This window comes from Camelina sativa, chromosome 10, assembly GCF_030686135.1.
Source record: "Camelina sativa cultivar CO46 ecotype springtype chromosome 10, ASM3068613v1".
In the NCBI taxonomy this organism is placed as follows: domain Eukaryota; kingdom Viridiplantae; phylum Streptophyta; class Magnoliopsida; order Brassicales; family Brassicaceae; genus Camelina; species Camelina sativa.
In genome coordinates this window covers 15,066,320-15,078,053 of record NC_141889.1, presented here as the reverse complement: position 1 = coordinate 15,078,053, position 11,734 = coordinate 15,066,320, and the positions used below count along the sequence as shown (strand labels likewise).

General features: G+C 35.7%; 1 protein-coding gene across 1 annotated transcript; it reads right to left on the bottom strand.

Moving 5' to 3' along the window:
- Positions 1–400: 400 nt before the first annotated feature.
- LOC104719113 (3-isopropylmalate dehydratase large subunit, chloroplastic) lies at positions 401–5,585 on the bottom strand. The gene is made up of 15 exons (XM_010436960.3): positions 4,642–5,585; positions 4,410–4,544; positions 4,148–4,318; positions 3,673–3,825; positions 3,500–3,568; positions 3,308–3,424; positions 3,065–3,139; positions 2,737–2,814; positions 2,522–2,617; positions 2,381–2,430; positions 1,987–2,041; positions 1,761–1,892; positions 1,371–1,418; positions 1,117–1,275; positions 401–739 (listed from the first exon to the last, which is right to left on the bottom strand). The coding sequence occupies exons 1-15, from the start codon at positions 4,690–4,692 to the stop codon at positions 599–601; spliced, it is 1,530 nt and encodes a 509-aa protein (XP_010435262.1). The 5' UTR covers positions 4,693–5,585; the 3' UTR covers positions 401–598.
- Between the last annotated feature and the right edge of the window lie 6,149 nt (positions 5,586–11,734).

Below are 11,734 nucleotides of genomic sequence, written 5' to 3'. Positions count from 1 at the left end.
AATATTAAAATACGTATTATTGGAGGTTTAATAATTTATTGGCATTATTGAGGGTTAAGAGTTTAAGACTGTATATTTCTCTCTTGTCAGCTTTGCTAATTCAATGGATTTTACCAAATATATTTCCTTTCTCTAACACAAATGTTTCAACGGTACTATAATCTTCTATATATTTTAGTTCCTAGAGAGAGAATTGATTGACTTAATCATGGATTCCATTATTGGAGTTTAATACATTATAGAACTTAAAAAAAATATCTATATCGGAATTTATATATGACAAACTTCCAGCAGTTGCAAACCACAAAATAAGAGCCAAGTTTTAACCAAGTCTTCAATATTTTACTTTGCAACCAAATCACTGGTAGTGTCATGAAGATATTAGAATATGAGCATTGACTTGTCTAACTCTCTCTCTTTCTCTTTTTATTATTACTTCAAACTCAAAACATAAAAATTTGACAAAGTTCTCGAAACTATTAAAGTCCAACAGGGAAATAAAGAAAATACATACATATAGGTCACAATGCCCATGCTTTAACGATGTTGTGTCGACGATGCATAGCATATGATTTTCACAGAAAGACATTATATTAGCCTACTGCAAGAACTCCCTTGGGTCAGTGACACGGCCGGTTAAGGCCGAGGCTGCAGCAGTGTAAGGAGAAGCTAAGTAAATCTGTCCTTCTTTGTGTCCCATCCGTCCAGGGAAGTTCCTGTTCGTGGTTGAGACACACACCTGTAATAAAACACATGTCTCTGTTAGTCTCACTACATATAAATCTCCACGTTTCCCATATACTAGATCAAATTTCTTAACGGTATAAAGTAAAATACTCAATTATAACAAACTTTCATAATGTAGGCATTTCTCTGTTGAACAAGAAATGCGACAAAATAAACGTCTTAGCCATATTGAATACGAATTGCAACTACAAGACGCAAATCAGCTAATTCAAGTGGATCAAGCATATGCAGAAATCCAAGGGAAGGGGTTGAAGTGATTAATTTTTTTTGGTGGTGATTCAGTTTTTACTGAGATATCGATTTATTAATTTTCAAGAATAGGTGAAGCACAAAATAATTGAATAAGTAGTGTAAGAAACGGGTGCATACTTGAGGTTCATTCAAGCGAGCGTAAGTGTCTGCTGGACCACCAAGGCAAGCACCGCAGCTAGGGCTGGCTGGAGTGTCACAGCCAGCTTCTTCAAAGATCTGTGCACATGTCTTTCCACCTGATCCAGGTACCGGGAGAGCATACACATCCATCCACACCTGACGAGTTGACAAGATAGATACAATGCATTTGATATTGGTATTCTGTGATAAAACCACTTGAAATAGTAACAATGTCGAAATGTAGTGCTAACCTTCTGAGTAGCTGGGACAAGGAAAGTTGGGACTTTGACCTTCTTTCCCTGGAAATACAAAGCAGAATTAATGTTAGGCTAAAACACAAACCAAATCGAGGAGCTAAAGAAGAGAAAACTTAGAAAAAGTTTCAACAACTTTTTCCTTATACCAATATAACGAGGAGACTCATCCATACAAACAAAACACATACTATGCTTGCATAGAAAAGAATTTAGAAAAGAATGCGTGGCTGACTCGAACATTTCAATGAAGTATTTGCTTCAGATCAAAAACAAAGTACAAGATATCTTCGTGTTTTGCAAGTTATGATCATAGTTTCTTGCCTAAAATCGAGTAAAACAGTGGTAAGCATGTCTAATAAGAAATAGACAACAAGTGGAACTTACTGCTGCGTGGAAAAGCTTAGCTGCAGCCATAAAATCCTCTGTCTTCCCACCAGTACAAGAACCGATGTATACTCTGTCAATTTTCACATCTTTGCATTCTCTTGCTAGAGCCCGGTTGTCAGGAGAATGAGGCTGAAAAGAAGAATAACAATAGCAAATAAATTAAAATAACCTGAGGAGGCGGAAAGAATTCAATGTTTTAAATTGGTAACTATAGTAAACCAACCTTGGCTACCACAGGCTCCAGCTTCGACACATCAAATCTATATTCTGCGACAAAGCTATGGAAGAAAACAACAAACAAAGTATGATTACAAAAAGAAAGGTTAAGCAACAGAGTGATAACCGCAAAGAGCAATCTGTAATGCCGGTAGACTGGGTACTTTCATAATCCCTAACCGAAAATTACTCCCAACCAAAAGACGAAAAAAAAAATACTTAATAGTGTGAGACCATTCTGTCAAGTTGCATTACTCGTATGCAGAGTAGGTTCGAAACACATTTTACATATCCAGAGTACTGAAGTTATCCCGTTGCACTAATAATTCAAATAGAGATAACGCAAATCCATATTTATTCTACTCATTCTTTATAAAATTTAGGGTGCCATGTGATTGTACCTTGCATTTCCATCACTGTATACTGGTTCAAAGGGGACAGATGTCCTATTCTGCATTTAACATAAGAAAAGGAATAAGCATATCTCAACATCATTTCCATTTGGAAAACACATAATTTACTAGAAAAAACCGCATGCAAACCTCCACATAATTTAATGTTGTCGCATCAGGAGGGATGACACCATTCTTTCCCCCAGCTTCCACAACCATGTTGCATAGTGTCATTCTTTCTTCCATCTAGCAGCCAAAAATGATGAAGCAACCACTTATAAATCAACGAAAACATCATACCAATATTCTTTTTTGTTCCCATAGGAGAAGGGACCCATGATGTAGGAAACAAAATAATTTCTTACACTCAAACTTTCGATGCATGTACCACTGAACTCCATCGTCTTGTAAGTTGCACCAGCAACAGATATTTCACCAATGATCTACAAAGTTGGAAGCAAGTTCAAGATCCAGATGAAGGACGCCAGATACAATCCCAAAAGAGGACACATAAAATAAATAAACTATCAATTTAGAATGGAAATGACTTCACAAAAATATGCAATTTGGTAAAGACATGACTAGAACACATAAAAAAGATGGAATGGACTTCATACTACTGTCAATAATGATCTGTAAAAAAATTAGGAAGCTGGGAAAGGAAATAAAAGCTATAGAACATATCACACTCACTTGCAAAATCAAATCCTTTGCTTGCAAGTAACTGGGCATTTCCCCATCCAAGATAAACCTCATTGTTGGTGGAACCTGCGAATTCAGGATATGAGCTTCAGAAACTACAGTTGGATCATACAAACTGGAGAGGGGGAAACTGTTCTATCAAGTTTCAAGTTGAAACGGGCATCACTGATTTCCTTTTAACAGACTGAACATAACTATAGCATAGAGAATCAAAGGAATAAGCTTTATACAAACCTTAAGGAGGATTTTTCCAGTTCCTAACACAAAGCCTGCATCAGTGTTTCCAATCCCTGTAGCAAATTGACCAAATGCTCCGGCAGTACAAGTGTGTGAGTCTGTTCCTAACAAAACCTATAAAAGGGAAGCACATCATTTAGAACAGAATCGAACAAAGCCAGGTTTAACAAGAAGAAAACCAATCATTACCTCTCCTGGCCTGCAATGACCTTCTTGTGCAAGTGCGACATGGCAAACACCTTTGTAGTCAGGATTAGCCTACATATGAGGGAAAAAAACATTAAGCGTCATCCGAATGCAAGCAAGACAGAATCAATAAAAACAGGCAAGTCACAATTTCATGACAAACCATCATAGCATACCTTAAAATTTCCAAGGTCGGTGATATCATAGAAATACTTGATGTTCTGTTCCTTGCAATGTTCCCGCATAATGTCAACATTACGGTTTGCACGCTTATCAGCTGTGAATATATAGTGGTCTGGAATAACAACAATCTTCTCTGGGTCCCAAACCTTGAACATGTAAGTAACAATCACAATAAGTAACGGCGCAAAAGTGATCAAGCAAGCGTAAATACAGAATTTACACAAAGCTTCTCAAGTAGCTGAAAAAAACAAGACAACAAAGCAACATAATATAATCATAGCACGATTCCAACCTATCAAATTCCTTAAATAGAAAAAAAAAAAAAAAAAACAAAAAACCAATCATTGTGATTAAACATTCACCAATTCATCAACCTATCAGCTCCATAGTAAACCAGAAGCAATCACATCATTTCCTGAATTCTACTAGATAGTATAAACAGAGCTTCCAGGTGGATTGTGATAATACCTTAGCCTTTTCACCAAACTCTCTCTTGAAAATACCAAAAGCACCAGGTCCACAAACATCATGAGTCATAAGAACATCAACATTAACCCAAATGTTATCACCAGGAACCACTAATGACTTCTCAGCCGCCCTCGCTAGAATCTTCTCCGTCATCGTCATCCCAGTCTTCACCTGCAAAAAATCCCACACAACAGAACTATATAAGAAATCGAACTAGAATCAATAAAACGAATGCCACAAGAGAGAAGAAGAAGGTGCAGACCGATCCTGTGGTGCCAGGAGACCGATCCTTCTGGGGAGCCATAACAGAGACAATCTTCCGAGAAATCGATTTCTTCTGACATCGATGAATCGAAATCTGCGACGATTTCGTAAACGACGAAAACCCCAAATCCTTCTGCTCAATTACAAAAAAAAAAAAAAACCTATAAGGAAATTGGGAAAACTCGAAGATTGTTGAAAAAAATGTGAAATCGACAATAGAGAAATGGAACCTTGGAGGATTTGCAGACGAAAGGAGAGGAAGAGATTACAGAGGACGCCATGGTTGGTTTCTTCTTCAAGGTCTCTCTCTGTGTGCGTGCGGAGGAGGAGTTGTAGAAAGAGAGTTTGAGGCGTGTGTTGTTTTATAAACCTAAGGGTTATAAATGTGGGGGTTTGTATAGGAAGGACACAAGTGTGTGTGTGTGTGTGACACAAACGTTGCGTTGACTGACTGAGAGAGAGTCTATAGGTTGGTGACAAACATTAAAAAAAAATGAAATGGTCATTAGGTTGGTGCCATTAACAAGCTTAATCACGTGAAACTTCTCTTAATTAATCTTTTCTTTTTTGCTTTCACAATAACAAAAATATTCGTTCTTTTTTACCAATTTTTACAAAAAAAAAAAAAAAATTCAAGTGAATATAAAATTTATTCAAATTAAAAAAAATGGTTTTTATATCAAGTGATTTGTATATTTAAACGTTTAGAAAGTTTTTAAAACTTACTTATGTATTCCTTGATGCGAACCTAATTAATCTGAAGAAGTTCTCTGTATTTTTTGTTTTTAAAAGTTGCAAATTGATGAGATATTGTTACTTGAAGCTTTTTACATTTTTGCTTCAAGTATAGTTTATTATATACTGTAGTTAGAATTCTTATAGGGATGTTAAAGATTTTAAAATATAGCTAACAAGTCCAATAAGGTGATCAACTCCTTTTACCATTTCTCACATGAGTATTCCAATTATATTACTACCATTTCAATTATAGTTGGTAAATAGTATATATTAGTTAGAGAATTATTTGATTCAAACCATATACGATTTCAGTCAAATGTGATTCGGAAAATAATAATGAATCGTATATCGCTAAGTACCTTGAGGTTGTGTATGAGTGGATGAAGTTTAATATTTAGTGCGACAGACTTAGCTATGATGACATGTTATATGTGATGGACATCTCGATTCTATCCTGTGTTATATAATCATTGTGAGTGATCTTTTTGATCTTTGTAATAGGCATCTCGAACCACATATACACATATCTCAATCTCATATCTGGACTTGAGACTTATCTAGTGTGGCTCCACACATTAGATTTTTAGCTTTATATACTTCGTTTCCAATTTCAATCATATTTGCATTTAAACCACTATAACTAATAGAATCCATGCAGCCAATGATCGCACCTGTTCAAATGTTGTGTTTAGTACATTTTTATGCACTTTGATGCTAAGAAAAAAAAAGCTAAGATAACTGTGTTAATTTCCTTAACAGTCGAAGTTGATATCACGATTGACGACGTCATTCCCGTTTGTAAAACTTATGCACCATCACCACAAGTTGAGAGAGAAACTAAAGTAAGCTAGCTAGGTTATATAATACATGGAGCCTTTTCAGTGGGATAATGTATTTTAATTGATACCTTACATGGTTGAGTCTTTAGGTTGGCGGAGACATATACTCGTTTACAACGTGATGTCAATATCTTTCAAAATTTACAATGTCGAAACGGAAATTTTTTTTCGTCAATCAAAAGCTATTTTAATTAGAGATGATTGGCAAAAATATATATTTTGAAACTTAATTTGAAAACCATGCATTCACTATTTACAATTAGAAAAACCCACCTAAACCACTGTTCAGCTATTTCTACACCTCTATTTTGCCATTCAAAATCTTATTTAATTACATCTCATGTTATTATTCCCTTTTTCTCTCCTTTTCTTGATTTTTTCAAATAATTGTTAATATAATTTTTTTTACAAAACTTCTTCGATACAAAAAGGTTTGATATTTTTTTCTTTATAATTTGATATGAATTTTGTTTAATATTTTTTTAATACATTATATACATCTTTGTATCCGTACACTTTTTTAAATGTACAAATGTTTATACATTTTATTAAATGTACAGATGTGTGTACATATTATTAAGTGTACATATGTACTTTTTACAAAACCATTGCAGTACAAACATTTAAAATCCTAAAAATTAAATAAATTACATCTCTACATTTAATAATATATACATATATCTGTACATTTAATAATGTATACAGACATCTGTACATTTAATAATGTATACAGACATTTGTACATTTAATAATGTGTACAAACATCTGTACACTTAATAATGTGTACAAATACAAATATTGTTGGATAGTTTGAATCTATCCAATAAGTTGGAAGGTTTAAAACGTACTCAAATATTGTTGGACGTTTTAAATCTATCCAACATGTTCGATTGTTTAAACCCTACTCAAATATTGCTAGATACTGTGAATCTATCTAACATGCTGGATGGTTTGAACCTTACACAAATATTGTTGGACGAGTTGAATCTATCAAATATGCTGGATGGCTTAAACCATACACAAATATTGCTGGACGACATGCTGGATGGTTTGAACTGTACACAAATATTGATGGATGGTTTAAATCTATCCAACTTGCTGAATGGTTTAAACCGTACACAAATATAGATATTTTGAATAAAATTATATTTGAAATCATTAAAACAGAATACATATCAAGTTATAAAGAAAAATACATAGTTTTTTTGTATATAGAAAAAAAATTGAAAACAAAAAATATATTAATAAATATTTGAATAATTAGGAAAAGGGGATTGTGATGAATAGAAAAAGAAATAAAAATATTAATATATATAGAAAGAGAAAGAGAAAGAGAAAGAAACGTAAAACAAAAAAAAAAAGACATTCAAACAAACCAAAAGTCCCACCCATTTTCTTTCTTCTCTTTCTCCTTTTTCTTCCCTCTCTCCTCTTTCTTCCCCAAATAAATCGATCAGTGCTTTTAAGTAAAAATCGCCAAATGCTCATGACCCACATAAATTTCTTTCTCTTATCACTTATATCTCTTAAAACCCTCTTTTTGCCATTGTAAATAGTGACGGTATCAAACCCACAATTAAGTTTCATAAATGTACTAAAACCCTAACAAACCCTTTAAATTAATGCTGGTTCGGTACAAGGGAGAGAGACATTAAATCCGATTTGGCTGCCTCATCAGCTTCTTTGTTTTGCTTTTTTTTTTGACAAAATATAAAGAACATTTAACAAAATTACGAGAAAGATGAAAAATGTCGTGTAGAATTCTATCGAGCTCTTTCAATTAGGGCGGCTATGCATAAATTGCTTTGATTAGGTGTTGCGAATTTGAAGCAAATAAAATAGTTTGGATGCCAATATCTAGGGCCTATTGGAGGGCAAGTAGAAGAGCCAACACTTTTGTTATCCAATAATACAACCAAGACCCTATATCATCATCTTCCTCATCGCCATGATTTCACGCTACACATGCATTATCTGCACCACAAACACAATGAGATGCGTGAATATTATAAAAAATACTCAATGAGGCGATCCTCCCATCTATGAGCTATACACACAAGCAAATCAAGAATATAATCACAAATAAAACATAACAAACCATCCATTAACCGAACACCCAATAACATATTCACCACACCTACACATCATCACACAAAACAAGTTATACAACCCAATCGCTTAGACAAGCTCATGGTCACGTACTCACTTTATCAAACTGATTCTAACAACAAATACAACCAGGAGACTGTCCTAATGTCTGCAACATCCCAACAACACCCTACAACAAGCCACACAACCAAAAACAACCGTAAATCAAACTGGACAGAAACAACACAAAACTATAGTCTTAAAGGCGAAACCCTAAAACAAAAAACCAACCCTTAACTATCAAATTCCTCCGGTGAAAATCTAGCCATAGACGTCACGAAGCTTCCGACAAAATCCCGTGCTGATTGGATAAGAGAAGAGTCCACGATCGCACTTACAATCTCCACTGGTCTCAATTCGCGTCTAACACGAAGTACCTCATGAAACTGCAGTTATCTCCTAGATTATTGACTCAAATCTAAATCCATAAAAAGAAGAATCTAGATACAAGGTTTATGTATTAATCCACTAAATTTCATTACCTCCAGGTACTATTTGCTATGTCGAAACCTCTTTAACCGAAAACCTGACAGTTCTGTCTCCATTGCTTTACACACAAAAAACGAGCCTCCCCTTCCTCACACCTCTTCTCCACAAACAAGCTCTTTTTTTTTTCTCTCTACAAGAACGACCACAACCACCAAAAAAGAATAGAGAGGCGTGAGTTATAGAAAAATCTAGGGTTCATTGGTAATTAAATTAAACCAGAATTTATCTAAACGGATACGAAACCGATTCCACCCAATTTCTGATATAAACCCCAATATTTCATTATTTTCTGGGACGCGAATGTTACAGAGGGTTCCTGATTTGTGGTTTATGAAGGGGCGAGCGTGCTCTCCTCTTTTTTTGCCAGAGCAACATTAACATCTTGGCTGTCGGAAGGGTGACTAGGCTTGCCGTCAACTGACTTGTTTTCTTCATGCTCAATGGGGCTCCTCAGGTGAGCTTGCTTACATAATCTATCTACCTCAATAAAATGGTTTTCTGTCTCAAGTGTTAAACCTCTTGATTCTCCATGTATAACTCTGCATTTTCTGGCAGCACTCTCAGTTGGGTCAGCACAACTGATGTATTGAACTGTAACATCACTGAGCTCTACCATGGGTTCTTCTGTTATAAGTATAGGAGGGGGTGGAGGTGTGACTTCAGTTGCCGAAAAGGATCGCTCAAGGGGAGATCGTCTTGTCTTGGACGTTTCAGAGCTATCAAACCTTGGGTTGATCATTGAGGTATTTTTTTCCCGCCATCAATAATTTGGTTCTCGGGAGTTAGAAATATCCCTATAAGAGACTTTTTTAGATTCTTCCATTGAAAGAGCATGAGATCTTGCCAAGTAGCTTATTTAAGGTGGGTATCTACATCCCTTGGGTTCTTCATAGCATTGAGGGTGATTTCGGGGTGGGTGTTCCTCGTAGTTTATTATTGATACATGGTATCTGTCCAGGGAGGGCCAATGGGGTGATCTTCTGCTCCGCCATGTAGATCATAGTCTCCTTAGGGTATTGGCATCTTCCTTGGACCGCTCATTTCTGCCAAAGGATGCTTCTTTGCTTATGGGGGCTAGGAAGTTGTCACTGGGTAAGTAGTAATTTCTCTTAATCTCCTTTGGCTTAGTTAAGTTCATTGGGGGAGCAGATCTTTCTAACTTTCCGTTTTCTGCATTGGAGCCCGGAAAGTTTCTTCTTTCATAGGATAGTCTGGAGCAATTTGAGTAGTCATTCTTTAAATTTTTATACTCTAGGCTCACCAAAGCTTCACTACCATCAGAAAATTCCACTATTGTTTCCTTTGTTAAAGGTTGAAGGCCATTTATGATTATTTTTATCTACACTGATGATCTAGGTTGCACTGAAACGGGTACGGGAACAGGAATCGGGTACGGAAACGGGGACGGAAAACGGTGAAGTAAAGATTTATAGATACGGGTACGGTATGGGTACTTCAATAAACATATAAGAAAATATACCCATACCTTGAATAAGAGGGGATTAGTAAAGCTAATGGGAAAAGGAGAGAGGGGAAAAGAGTCTAGAAAGTAGAAAAACATGAAGAAATGAAAATATGCTTATGATAAGAGTGCTTTGAATGAAATGAAATGGATGCAAATATAAAAAAATTCGATGTTATCTTCCCCTAAAGCATCTAAGGCGTCCCCGTAGAGATTCCGTCCCCAACATGTCCCGGTACGGGGACGACTACCAAATAGACGTACCCGTGCATCATAGCTGATGATCTAGTGGAGTCCATTAGTTCACCAAACTCTTCTCATATGGTTTGCAGCATAGTGGATTGCCAGTAGTGCTTTGAAAACCCTCGGATCTCCACCCATAAGAGAATCATTGAGGGAAAGGAGTCAGAGATGATAGGCTCCCATTTCTATAAGATAACCATCTATTGTTCATAATGGTATGGTCAATTCTCTAATACATTAAGTAGGTCTTCCTCAATTTCAAATCTGAATTGGAAACACCCCCTGCCTAGGTCTGAACTAGTGGCTTTGCCTTGTAGGTTCCATCGGTTGGAGAAGAAGGGGAATAATGTCCAGAGTCTCCGGACTTAAGGATTGGTTAGGCGTCCAATCAAGATGAGGGTGTTTTCTTCAATCAGGGTTGTTGTGTCAAGTTTTGGTGATCTGATTCTCTTACAGTTTTGGTGATCTGATTCTCTTACATAACACAGACTATGTTCAACCATCCGTTGTATTCTAGCTGGTCAGGATACTCGGCTCTCATCCGAGAGACCCGGGTTCAAGTCCTCGCAACGGAGATTTTTTTTTTCCTTTTTTTACGTGGAATCCTTATTAGTGTTTCGACGAAGCAAACAAAGCTTAAAACGTCCAACCTCAATAAGTTCTGTTTATCCAATAGATTTTTTTTCTTTTTTATTTTCTGACTAGGTGTGGAGCTGAAAATGAAAGTGTTGTTCATACTAGCAACATAAGTAAGATTCTTTTTGTTGTTGTGTGTTGAATGACCAAATTGACTCTAGGTGTTTATTTTTGTGGTCAGTTGTTTGTAATTTTGTGAAAGATTTAATTTGCTTGATTGAGCAGTATGTGTGTGTTTTCCTTTTCTTATAGTCCATTTCCGTTGAAACCATATTGACAACTATCTTGAGTTATATCAACATTGCTAAACCATTTTGTTCCATTATATTGTTTCAAATTAGGGAAGCTGTAGCCTGTACCAAAAATTACTGATGCTATTATTTTGTTATGCTTGTTATGTACACAAGGCTTTTTTATTTAAACACATCAGCTGATGTTTCATGTCGGTAAAATAAACTCTTTCTGTGAAGGATATTTTCTAACATCATGACTTTTAATGTTTCATTCTTTCGTGCATGTCTCTATCATTGCTGCCAATATTTACTGATATGGTTATGCTCATATTCATTTGTAGACGAATCCACTTTCTACAGTGCTATGTCACGATGTAATTGACATGAACCTTAAAAGAGCAGGTTCTATAAGATTACTCTGATGTTTGTAATAAAGAAAAGCCTTCCGGGAACTGTCAATAAGTTAATTCTCATTGTTGGGTTTCATTTGTACGCATGTCCTGTTATTTTGTATTTGTTGTCTCAAAGCGTATAT

Excerpts from the sequence above, each read along its gene's own strand:
- LOC104719113 (XM_010436960.3), bottom strand. The coding sequence starts at position 4,692 with ATGGCGTCCTCTGTAATCTCTTCCTCTCCTTTCGTCTGCAAATCCTCC. Across the intron at positions 3,140-3,307 it reads CTGGAAAAATCCTCCTTAAG|GTTCCACCAACAATGAGGTT; the intron begins GTTTGTATAAAG and ends CTGAATTCGCAG. Across the intron at positions 740-1,116 it reads CTCGCTTGAATGAACCTCAA|GTGTGTGTCTCAACCACGAA; the intron begins GTATGCACCCGT and ends GTTTTATTACAG.